The sequence below is a fragment of the Drosophila virilis genome, chromosome 5 (genome assembly GCF_030788295.1).
Source record: "Drosophila virilis strain 15010-1051.87 chromosome 5, Dvir_AGI_RSII-ME, whole genome shotgun sequence".
NCBI lineage: Eukaryota > Metazoa > Arthropoda > Insecta > Diptera > Drosophilidae > Drosophila > Drosophila virilis.
Window position 1 is genome coordinate 13,876,796 of NC_091547.1, and position 12,690 is coordinate 13,889,485.

General features: G+C 38.3%; 5 protein-coding genes across 14 annotated transcripts in view; 3 read left to right on the top strand and 2 right to left on the bottom strand.

The window, feature by feature from the left end:
* LOC6625567 (guanine nucleotide exchange factor DBS) overlaps positions 1–3,893 on the top strand; it is a 41,209-nt gene extending 37,316 nt beyond the window's left edge. For 8 of the 10 annotated variants that reach the window (XM_070210383.1, XM_015173810.3, XM_070210389.1 and 5 more), the window contains 4 exons: positions 3–200; positions 260–727; positions 2,381–2,507; positions 2,627–3,893. In XM_070210383.1, coding sequence (XP_070066484.1) covers positions 3–200; positions 260–727; positions 2,381–2,507; positions 2,627–2,730 — 897 coding nt within the window. In that variant the 3' untranslated portion in view covers positions 2,731–3,893. Of the gene's footprint in view, positions 1–2; positions 201–259; positions 728–1,325; positions 1,447–2,380; positions 2,511–2,626 lie in introns of those variants that run through there. The other 2 variants (XM_070210384.1, XM_070210385.1) reach the window with 2 other exon arrangements.
* A 931-nt stretch (positions 3,894–4,824) lies between these two features.
* Positions 4,825–6,640, bottom strand: RNASEK (Ribonuclease kappa). Its single transcript, XM_002050006.4, has 3 exons — positions 6,443–6,640; positions 6,206–6,325; positions 4,825–5,467 (listed from the first exon to the last, which is right to left on the bottom strand). Exons 1-3 carry the CDS (start codon positions 6,509–6,511, stop codon positions 5,369–5,371), a joined length of 288 nt encoding a protein of 95 aa, XP_002050042.1. The 5' UTR covers positions 6,512–6,640; the 3' UTR covers positions 4,825–5,368.
* Positions 6,641–6,887: 247 nt separating this feature from the next.
* LOC6626275 (josephin-like protein) lies at positions 6,888–8,060 on the top strand. The gene is made up of 2 exons (XM_002050005.4): positions 6,888–7,233; positions 7,295–8,060. Exons 1-2 carry the CDS (start codon positions 6,983–6,985, stop codon positions 7,614–7,616), a joined length of 573 nt encoding a protein of 190 aa, XP_002050041.1. The 5' UTR covers positions 6,888–6,982; the 3' UTR covers positions 7,617–8,060.
* Positions 8,061–8,119: 59 nt separating this feature from the next.
* Positions 8,120–9,257, bottom strand: kune (kune-kune). Its single transcript, XM_002050004.4, has one exon. The coding sequence runs from the start codon at positions 9,138–9,140 to the stop codon at positions 8,352–8,354; it is 789 nt and encodes a 262-aa protein (XP_002050040.1). The 5' UTR covers positions 9,141–9,257; the 3' UTR covers positions 8,120–8,351.
* Positions 9,258–9,351: 94 nt separating this feature from the next.
* On the top strand, positions 9,352–12,225 carry d4 (double PHD fingers d4). The gene is made up of 3 exons (XM_002050003.4): positions 9,352–9,980; positions 10,722–10,988; positions 11,065–12,225. Exons 1-3 carry the CDS (start codon positions 9,560–9,562, stop codon positions 11,847–11,849), a joined length of 1,473 nt encoding a protein of 490 aa, XP_002050039.1. The 5' UTR covers positions 9,352–9,559; the 3' UTR covers positions 11,850–12,225.
* Positions 12,226–12,690: the final 465 nt, after the last annotated feature.

Sequence of the window (12,690 nt, forward strand, 5' to 3'; positions counted from 1 at the left end):
AGACCGATCTGGCGCAGCAAGGCGAATTGCTAATGCAGGACTCGTTCCAGGTGTGGACCGAGTCTAAAAAAGATATACGCCTGCGCATCAAGCCACAGCAACGTCACATTTTTCTCTACCAGAAATCCCTGCTCTTCTGCAAGCAAACCTCCAAAGCGGGTCATAACAAAAGTACCTACCAGTTTAAGCACCACGTTAAGGTGGGTAGCATGTCCTTTTAAGCCCCCTTTATGCCTATCGTTTGACTGTCTTTTCACAGATGTCACAAATCGGTCTTACGGAGTCCGTTCGGGGTGACGCCAAACGCTTCGAGGTGTGGCTACAGGGACGTCAAGAGGTGCACACACTGCAAGCTCCGACGGTAGATGTCAAGAATAAATGGGTGGCGGAGATCAAACGGGTGTTGCTCAATCAGCTCGAGGAACTGAAGGGCGAGAAAATCAAGCAATATGGCCTCAACCATCGGGGTCTTAAGCAAACAACATCCTGGGACACGCCCAACATTATACTGGGCACACCAAGTCGCAACATCAGCTGCGACGCTTCCTCAGAGTCCTCCAACCGCAACTCAAACTGCAGCAGCGAAGAGAACGGCCCAGCGGCAACTGCCTGCGCTAACTCCAGCAGCGGTATTGGTGACAGGGACCATCCAGAAGGATGCGGCTGGAGCTCGGATTATTCAAATAGCGAAGACGAGATGTCCGTGAATGAGGATAATAGCACGCCGGTAATTAAACCTTAACAGCTTTAGAAATTGAGGTGTTCGGCGAATTCATCGGTTTTTTATCAACAAATAAAAACTCTGGCTAATGCTAACTTTTCACAAAACATCGGAATTAGATGCTTCTGATGTTTTTGAAAGGACTTTTGTATTTATCACTACATTAGCTATTTTCCGAATCTGCTGGTAACTCTCAAGTTCACATTGAAGTCTTAACTAAGTCTGTCTGCCTTTTCTCTATTCAATTTCAAAGAAATAAAGAAGCTAGTTTTCCGTTTCTAAAAATGGTAAACAAAGTTTCGATTATCCGTGAAACATCTACTTTAAATTAATATTCTTCAAACTCTGTACATTTCAGTACACTGAAAATAATTAAAAATTTTCCATCTGTTTATTAATTTAATCAATATTGCAAAATTATTATAGTTTTATCAGATATTTTTGGGTTTATCTTTTACTTTCATGAAACAAAAACAATATTGTAATAATATAATACGAAATCACATATATACTTGTGTCTATGCGTTATATGTACATGCATTCTTTTATGTACATCTGTATTATACATCATAATGATGCAAACCAATCGGCGATCGCCTGACAGCGCTTCCTGAATCTCCTGGCGCAGTGGGCGTCATACAATACCGATGGCGCATCCTCCTCCACGACCTTTGCGCGCAGCAGCAAATCCAACTCCAAATTTTATGTTTCCGTTGACCACTGAGGTGCGGATCTCACATAATAAGTACTTTCTGTAGCTGTAACAATGCTAGGTACGATCCTTCCTAGTCTGCACGCTCTTTTCCTTGTGTTCCCATGATGCTTGTAATCGTCGAGCTATAAGAAATAACATCTGCAGTATTGTGACTAAACCATAGGAACCTTCTGCAATGTTCCATTAGCTGCATTATTAACTAAATTTGTCATTTACAAAGTCAGCACGCATGTTAAGTACTCATTAACCTGCTTCACCCACCGCAAGGTATAGCCGGATGTAGCTCTACAAGGGTGTAGGTCAAATCGATAGATAAAGCCTTACCGTTTCATTAGTAAATAGGTTGTCTAAGTGACCCAAGTTATTCAGATAACAAGGCAAGGGCAATTCGGGCTCAAGAGCCAGGCAGTTGTATGGATTTAGTTTTCCCTTTCGCTTTGGAGAAGTTTGTCCGACTACGATTTGAGACTCTGCTTCATATTTTTCATATTTTTATACCAATATTTGTAGAATTCGAAAAATGGGAGGTGTTGAAATGACATAAGAGTATGAGCAAAGTACGTTCGCAAATCTTTAGAAATCTCCGCTTTGCAGTTTTCGAAATCGACGTACACGGACATTCTAATTTCTAGAGATTATTTATTTAGTTTTGATATTCAAGTAAATTATTATTTTGTTTTTTTTTTTTTTAGCTCAGTATGTAAACCTTTATTTGATTAATTTCAACATTAAATTTGTTTGTCTAGCTAAAATGTTTATAGTTAAAAAACCGTTGAGCAATGCTTGCGGCCGCTTGAAGCTAAACTTTGTTTATTACCAACACACAGCTGTCTTACAGAAACATAAAATATAAAATTAGAATATGCCTGCTTTATCTATTTACTATGTACTAAACGCTAACACTAACCGACACACAATAATCTATTGTATAAATTTTGATTCAGGGCAGTAAATTCATTGCCCTGGCTGATTATACTGCTATGGGACACTCGGAAGTTTCGATGCGAGAAGGCGAAGCTATCGAGCTATTGAAAGTGGGCTGTGCCGGCTGGTGGTACGTCCGCGTCTTAGGTAATTCTTTTTGTCAAACACAAGTCCAATGCATGCTCTGCTAGATATACATAACATATATGTATACAACTATAATCGAAAGAAATATTACATTAAACAATATGTTTACTTATTAACAGATACCAATGCAGAAGGCTGGACCCCGGGAGCATATCTGGAATCGGTCAATCGAAAATCGTCACGATCATCGAGCTGCAATCAGGAGCGAATAAATCTAAAATAAACGCCTCTTCTTCTAAACACACGTTTTCAAAACTTCATCTATCGCCTCCAATAGATAACAGTATTTGAACTTGTTCTTCAAATCCTACTATTTTCATTTTTACTCATCTGAATCTGACAGAAATACCAAATAATCTACACTCAATATTATTATCGCTTCTAAATATCCTCGGTTTGGTTAAAGTGTACATTGTGGATAAATAATTATAATATGGAAAATAGTATAAGGTATTTCTTGTTGATAATTAGCATTAAAACATGCAAATATGTATTATTTTTAAGAATCCATTGCATATGGTATGTAATTGCTAGTTTCTAGTCCATAGTATACTTATTCTGGCTTTATTCTACGTACACAACGTATGCATTGAAGTACTTGCGCTCTTTAGTATTTGAGGACTGTTACAATGATTGTTAAGGACAACATGTCGAATATTTCTTGAAAATGTATTAATATTTAAATATGACATTCAATTAAAATATATTTATATATATGATTATTAAAACAAACATAGTTATGTATAATATATACATAAATAAAATAATTAAATAGCCGAAAATCAGTAGAACTTATACTTGTGCTGTAAAGTAATATCTATGAACGGATCCGGCAAACGGTAAAAATAATCCAAATATCATAAATTATAAACTAGCAAGTTAAATTTGAAGTCCTGATTATTTTCACTATTAATCAGAGACAGGTGTTTAATATTGCTAATTAGAATCGATTCAATGAATGTGTATGATGGATTATGCCTTGAATCCGATTGTTACAGAAACCAGATGGCTTGGCTGACTGGATGAATGTCGATTCCAGAGTGCAGTTTATTTGAATTGAAATTGGATGCCCAAATTTCGATGTATTGAATAAAGTTATAGGGCTCTAAATCTAAAAATAAAGAAACCCTTTTCATTTTAATGTTTTTCATAAGTCAACCTCCAAGGATTGTCCGACCAACAGTTCTATAAAACTATTTTCTTTTTCATCCGATCAGCTCCAAATTCCATTACCAAACCTCTTCATCACAAATTATATCGGAAAGGGACGTAAACTGCACAATATACTGTTGGTAAAAACTCATGCATTTATGTATATATGTCTTCTTGCGTGTTTGTTTTCTTATACAAATTTAAATAAAACGAATTTTTATCAAGTATTATGTATGTATATATGTATGTATGTTTGTATGTATGTATTTTTGTATGTATGTAAGCATTCATGTATGTATGAACACATTCATGTGTGTATGTATGCGTGCATGTTTGTGTTCTAATACCAAACGCCGAACAAGCCTATTGTGCTGCAAATTTAAATTCAACGAATTTTTACCAAGTGCTCTCCTCCTCGATTCTCAAGAATTAAAGTAGGCTCTGTAGTTTTTCACGCTTAGCTAGTAGTGTGTTTTTTTTTTTAGTGTTGTTCTTGTTTTTTGTAAGTATATTTATAAGTATGTTTGTACGTGTGTACATATATATGTATGTATGGATGTATGTGCGTATGTATGTATGTACATACATATGTATGTATGCGTGTATTTACATACTTGTGTATGCATATTTCTTTGATTATATGCACGCGTGTAGGTGCATACGTATGCATGTCTGCATACAAAAAAACATGCATACATACGTATGCATATGCAAACACACATAAAATACATATATATGTATGTTTGCATATATACAAGGAAATACGCATGCATATGTACGTATGAACATACACACATACATACATATATGTGTACATACATACAGATGGACATACAACCACGCATATATATTTGTATGTATTAATTTTTACATATATAAATATACGCATGCATAAATATATGTCTGTGTGTATGCTGCGTATATGTATATATAAATATGTGTAAATAAGTTTGAGGCCAATCAGCTTCATACACATGGCTGGAATTTCCCGACACCCTATATTAACGTGCATCTTTGTCACATAAGGTAAATGCAGTGAATATTTAAGCTACCTAGCTCTTATGGTTTGCTTCGATCACAAATCAGTCAGTCAGGACGAACAGTTTTATATATAGAGATTATCCAAGTACTTTTAACTTGGGAACATCATATGTAAATAGGCAAGTTATTAAGTTTAGTTCAATATATATTTATTTCGTAGATTTTACAATTTGAACGAAATTAAGATGTTGAGTAACCACCCCAGGAATACGATGCCAGTGACAACTTGATTCACTCATTGGCATTGCTTACGGAAAACCTTTATACACTTGATTTAACTGACGTACAATTTAGGTATAAATTAACTCTGAGATGGTCATTAGTGAAGGCAGATCTAGTTGATACAAAATTATTGCTCTTGTTGCTTTAATTGGCTTGACAAGTTTGACCGATACAAAGAAAATAATTGAACTATTGAAGGAATGTGATTATCATGAACAAAACAATTGTATTACGTACATATTTATACATACATTTTACTTAAACATTATCATATTCAATGCAATTTAAACTTTAGCAACAAAACTTTGGGGATATTATACAGTAAATAAACAAATTTCTTCAACTTTAAATAAACATTTCAATACTAATTGTGGTTAGATGCAATCAGCGACGATAGCACAAATAATTTTTTTTAATGGATGCATTTTGAAGTTGAAGCACAGATTTTAGTTGGCAGTTACTCTGCTATTCATGTAGAATTGCTGCGCAGAGAGCAACAGAGTCAGCACGTAAATGCACGCCGCAATCCAGCAGTTATAGGCATTCTGAAAAGGAAAAAAAAACCCAGTTAGAGCAATTAAAAACAAGCAAAAACAATGTATTCCTGATTGTCTCGAATATGAATATTATTTAATAACTTAATTACTCCTAATTTGTGAAGACTTTTCAAAAGAGTACATAATAATTTGTGTGCAGCTATATCTTATAAGCTTAAGAAACAAGTCTTAAAAATCAATTCTATAGCTTTTGTACTTTCTGAGATCGACGCGTTCATACGGATGAACGGATTAGTAATTCGGATTAGCGCGTTGCCTTCACAGGAATAAATTCACTTTCTGTGGTCGGAATCGCATTCATCCTCCTTTTAATATACTCTTTTCGTCCAAGCTATTACAAGAATGCTCCAACCGTGAGTTCCCGGCTAGAGGTTACCCTGATTCTTTTACATGCACAAAAACACACACTTATGCACACTCCAAGCTGCATCTCATTTCTTAACTGCACACTTTGGGCTATTTATAATGCTTTCATACAGACTGACACGATTAGATCGACTCGGCTATTGAGGCGGAAGTTTACACATATTTGCTCAAAAACAAGTTACACTTATCCATTTTGACGAATTCGAATTCCACCAAATGCAGATAAGGACATTACATGCATATTTATCTACACTCATTATCTCCATTCTTCAAGGAAATATATATATATATATTGTTTGTTGGTGTTATGTGACAAATGATACGCGCATGCTAAGACAGGACTGAAATTGAGAAACCAACCTGATTGTATGCACTATTCGCAGCTGTATAGAACGCATCTAAGGTTTTGTACTCTTCCTCGAGTGGCAAATCCTCAATTAAAGCCACACTGTGTATGTAAAAGAACAATCCCATCAGCACCTAAAAATATAAAACATTTGGATATCAAAATGACTTACGCATTTGTCAGTTTAGATCTTGTGACTGTCCCGTATGACCCCCACAAAACAAACCAAAATCAGCAGTCGCCATACTTACCAACTGCACAATGCCCCAAACGGAGATAATCAATCCGCAGAGGGAGCATTTCGGACCACAAATTTTCATTTTGCTAGCTTCGTTAAACGCTGCTCGACGGTGGTGTAAATATGTTCCTTTTAAATTGGAATTCTCGTCGATAGATTTTTTCGCAGAAGCTAGCAAATGTCAGGTGAAAATCATGTGACAGTTTGTGGTGAGTTGAGTGTGACCAAGTGTGAGTTTCTTTAATATGCTAAGGGTTGCTACAGATACTAAAAATACTAACAAAATATTTAACTAATTGCGATTATAAGTAAAATGAAATAGGCTTATAATAAATTTAGGTAAAATTGTTTTACAATAACTCTTATGATTAAGAACTTTAATTTGTTAACTTAATTGAACCAGAAAATTAGATTGATTGTCGTATCGTGTAAACTTTTAGCACGTGCAAGTATGTGTGTACAATACACAGACATACACAATTAAACATATTGACAACAACAAAGTAAAAACTAACTAACTGAATATAATAAACTGCGATTAACAAAAATATCTATGCCAACATCACCTGTTTACCACGAAAAGCAAACGAGGCAACTATGTGCCTTACACGCACTCAACAATCTCTTCCAAGGTGATCAATCCTACACTAAGGAAGAATTGGACGATATTTGCTGCAATCTGAGCCCAAATGTTTGGATAAATCCACACCGTTCTGTGCTGGGACTTGGAAACTACGATATCAATGTCATTATGACCGCGTTGCAGAGGCGAAACTGCGAAGCAATTTGGTTTGATAAGAGAAAGTGAGTACTAGTCCAGGATCTGACGACTTGGCCAACATCTCTAATTTCTAATACCACGCAGAGACCCTTCGATAATTGACTTGGATTCCATTGTTGGCTTTATACTGAACATTCCATCTGATTATAAATTCGGAATTATAACACTGCCTTTGCGGAGACGGCATTGGATAGCTGTGCGTCGCATCGATGACCTTTACTACAACTTGGACTCCAAGTTGCAACAGCCGGAACTTCTTGGAAACGAGGCGGACATGCTTCAATTCCTACGGGAACAACTTTCCGAGGAGGGACAACAACGTGAGCTCTTTCTGGTACTTCAACGGAAAAGTGAGGATGATAATGCTCAGCGTTGGATAAAACAGTCTTCTGTTAATGCCGTTTGACCAGGATAAGGATAATGTTTAAATTCTAGTCAATATATTATTTTTAACGCATCAATTACCCAAATTTTCAATGTACGTGTATAAGTACCTAATGAAAATTTACTGTGTGACAGAGTAAACAAAATTGGGTCAATTTAAATGTAAATAGCAACGGTTAAATTTTGTATCTAAAGAGCTGACCTGAAGTCAATTTCCATCGAAATTTTAATCTAAGTACAGGTTTAATTAGCCGTAAAACTTTTTGTAATTTCAATTAATGTTTAAACCGCAAGATCAAATTGCTATATGGTGAATGTTCATGATATTGGGAAGCTTTGCATGTGTATAATGATAATTGTTTGTTTAAAACCAGGGCGCCTTAATCTGATCCTAAGCATCCACTAGTCAAACACATGTTAAAACACAGTTTATCCAAATATATGTCGGTACAAGTATATAAAGATATATTTGATGCATATTTTGTGGTATGGAAGTGTATATTTTGTTATATATAATGATTTGAGTCTGTGTAAAAGTAGTTTATTTAAATAAATACATGCATGCAAGCAGGTAAATATAAAAGTTTGTATAAAATGTGGAATGATAAAAGGGTGTTTTATATTCGAGTCTAATTCGGACTTAATCTAAAGACGACAATTGGACGGATATGTTATAATATTCGCTCGAAGGCACGGCGAAGGCCTCATTTATGGATGTGTACGTAGATGACCACACTCTCATTTCTCGCGGATCAGCTTATATGTCCGTTTGGATGCTACCCTGGGGAGGTGCTGTTGGCAGTCGTCCTGGCTGTGGGCGGCGCGGGCGACTAGGCTCAGGCGCGAAATACGAGGGTTGTGCTGGCACCGACGACGACGCGGCTGCAGCCTGGCTTTGGTAATAATCATCGCCGTACTCGCTCACTTCGCGGTTGCTGATTTCGTTAAGTCGCTTGTAGCGTTCTCGGCGTGCTTCTACCATGTAGAGAATGCCTGCAGGTAACAGCATTACAGCGCCGACCACGGCAAGGGCAAAGGACCAGCCCATATCGTTGTTTTGCCAACCGGGCATCCAGTCGCGGGAGTCACCCTTGGCCCCGAATATAACCACTGCGATGAAGCCGAAAATGGAGCCAAGCACTTGGCAGGTGCCAATCGTGAGAAGCAGCACCACATAGCGGTCGTCATCGCGGGACGTACGCAAAAAGGACAACGTCAGCGGCAGGGCCAGCAAGCACATCACAAAGCACAGCGTTGCAAAGAGCTGAACGGCTATATAGAAGCCTGGCAGCAGGAAGTCGTGTATTATGTAGTACTCCTCCTCGAAGACCCACATACAGCCGGTGAACCTGGTGTCGTAGAACCGATGAATGTCCTGGAATTGGTTAAAGCACACCTCCCACAGACCCAAGTTCGTGAAGCGTGGATTCTGAAGACGGCCATCAGTGACCAGCCAGTAGGGCGTAGCAAACGCAATAACAAAAAGCAGAAAGGAGACTGCCGATATGCCAAGGGCAACTTGTGTGCTGCGATTGGACGCGCCCATGCCTTGAGCTTTATTTTAATTTAGATTTGAAACAAACAAATTAAAAGTATTGAATAAATTAGGGAGAAGAAACTAATACACAAATATTGAGTCAGAAAACAAAAAAACACGCCCCGCCAGTGTGACCAAATCGTTAATTGTCATTTATTTAGATGCGGTGTTGCCAGAAATTTACAAAAAAAACTGTACACGTACGTGACAACTCTGGACTTGACAGTCTTGTTTTGTGGCATAAAAACTTGTTTGCGAAAGCAGCCGAAGAAAAAATGTGTGTTTCTGGTGTATAATACTGGTTGGATTGCCGAAAACTATTTAAATACATTAATCCGGTGTGTGTTTGCTTGTCTTATTTATTAAATACGCCGTGGTTCATTGCGGGTACGTCGTGTTGCTTTCACAGTGACGCCGACGTTAACAATATGGCTTCCGAAATCGCGGTGGTAAACATTGGAAACTTTGAAAAAATACAGAACTTTTTAAATGACACCGCTTATAAGGAAATTCTTGAGAATAGCGAGAACTTTAACACGCGGCTCTGCATCGAGCGACGGCTGCGAATGCCATTCCTCGACCCCCAGACAGGCGTCGCACAGACGCACTGCGCGCTCTTTATGAAACGAAAGCAGCGTATGCCCGGCTTCCGACATGGCCAAATATACACGTATCCTTCTGCCCGCTGGCGCAAACCGAAACGACAATATTTACTTAATCCACATCACAGCTACCGCGCCTACCAATACCGGGAGCATCATCTCTCCCACCAGCATCAGCACCATCATGTACCGACCTCTGGTCCTGGAACGGTCAGCGCACGTGATCATCATCAGGCCGAAAGTGCAGGTAAAACACAAGTGTATCAACATATATTTACACATAAATGCATCAAATTAAAGGCAAACATATGCACATACATACTACTAACAAAACTCGTAGTAAAATCAATAAATCTCTTACAATTGCTTATGCTTTGTTCAGCCCCAGTCTCAGTGCCATCAGTCCAACCACCTCTGCATCGTGGTATTAGATCCGCCAAGTAATCAACACAGATATAAGAGTGCATGCGATTCGGGGTTCTTATGGTTTATAAAGGGCTCAATATTTTAAGCAATTAAAAAAGGCTTCTAATATTATTCGTACATCCCAAAAGCAATAAATTTTAATATCACCAAAACTATAAACACTTCATATTAAAAATATGATTATCTATTGGTATCAATTTTATTAAAATTCATTCAACCTGGCCGGCCCACTGTTTAATAAAAACAACAATGTATATAAATAAGTATGTAAGCTCAGCTAAACATGTGCGGCTTTTTGAAGCTGCATATTCTATATTTGTGTGCGTGTGTGTCTGTTTGTGTGTGTGTGTGTGTGTGTGTGTGAGTTGGTGCTTGAGTTTGCACAGCGCGTAGCCACCCCATAGAAAATGCCTCTAACATATTTGTGTACATAGCGTATTGGGGGCTGATTTATATTTTATATATTTATATGTATGTATGTGTATTGGCAAGCAATTCTATGTGTCTTTGTGCATTTGTTAAATATACGTTTATTTGTGTGTGTGTTTTTTTTTTTTTTTAGCTATTGTGGCCACAGATGGCAATTCAATGGGCGCTTCGGGGGACAATGACAGCAAGGATTCTCATGCTAATGCCGAGAAGGATTGGTTCCATGAGGACATGGACTCGTCGCATTATCATCATGCCGATGACTACGAGGACGACTTTGACTCCGACAACGATTTCGACGAGTCCTACAGTAGTAGAGGAAAACGCAAGCGCGGCTCACGACCCCGGCGTTCAAATGCAACTGTGGATGGTACTCCGAAACGGGGACGTAAGGGTGGCGGTAAGAGACATGTGTGGTCTGATTATTTGCCAGTGCAAATTTAAACGCTCACTTGTTTACCACTATTGCATCGCAGGCAATCGTCGTCGAAATGCACCTGAAGGCGATACTCCGGATCGAAGAAGGCGCGCCGCTGGCAATAATGCCAACACTTCTGCTGCAGCTGCAGCAGCTGCTGCGGCTGTTGCACACGCCGCAAGCACTGCGGCCGCAGCAGCAGCTACGGGCCTTTACGCAACGCACTCTAACTCAGCATCACCCATTCCCATTATCGATGAAACCTCACAATCGGCTCTGGTCATGACGGCAACGCTTGCTACATCATACGATAAGTCTGCACTGAATGATGCAGGTGCTTCAAATGATTCAATCCCTTTGGCCACAATGGCTAACATGAGCATGTCGACAACACCAACTGCTAATCCAACTGTATTCACAACTGTAACTGCGCCGCCAGCTAATCCATTGGCAAGTCCCAAAAAGAACAAGTTAAGGGCGGAGCGTGAAGTTGCGCAACCTTCCCCGTACTGCGACTTCTGTTTGGGCGATCAGCGTGAAAACAAGAAAACCAACATGCCCGAAGAGCTAGTATCTTGCTCCGACTGCGGCCGCTCTGGCCATCCATCGTGTCTACAGTTTACGCCCAACATGATAATATCGGTTAAGCGCTACCGCTGGCAGTGCATCGAATGTAAATATTGTTCTATTTGTGGCACCTCCGATAACGACGACCAGCTGCTTTTCTGCGACGACTGTGATCGCGGTTACCATATGTATTGTTTGTCGCCACCATTGGTAACGCCGCCCGAGGGCTCCTGGAGCTGTAAACTCTGTATGGAGGAGTTTCACAAGCACAAGTAAAATTAAATTTCTAATTTAAGGCGTCGGTACAGATGTAAATTTAATTTGTGTTTCCACTTACATGCAGCTTTTGAAATTACGTATCTATAATTTTATTTTGATTTTAAGTATGCTTTAGTAAGTTTTTAATCTTATGTAACTATTTAATTTAATTTCGTATTCGTAACTACGCTTATATGGACCGCCCCAAGTATTCTAAGTATTCCCAGCCTTCCAAGCAAAATGAATGTAACATTTTCATCAAACAAGGTCGTTAAGCATTTTAATCCTTATCGTATCATTTATTTACACTTTTTTATGTAAATCTTACGAAATAATCTACGAAATTATAATTACCCTTATACCAATAAATACTGCATGCCTTTTGCATATTTCACTGGGTGTTTCTCAATGCAACCGATATTAATTAGTTTATGTTCATAATTTAATATAAGTTAATTAAATGCTGCGTACTTATTAAGTCATGAATATATAAAAATTACATAAACCATAATACCTTTCGACACAATAGTTTTTTAAATATGCCAGACAAAAAAAAACTTTAACCTGTATCCATAATATTGAACAGGAAAGGCCGAATAAAATTGTGCAATTGAGATGACGAAAATTTTTAAACTCCTTTTCAAAAACTAGTAACCAAATTCCTATTGGCCATCATTTGCTATCAAAATCAAATCAATCAAATCAGTCAAATTGCAGCTAGTTCTTATAATCTCTGAAATCGATTCAGTTCGCTACTAGTGCCCTATTTGTGCCCTGGTACCATGGTGAAAATTCCAAGGAACTTTGTGAGCATTACATGACTGCTGCTTGGGTAAACCCATGACCCTGAGGTGTGTGC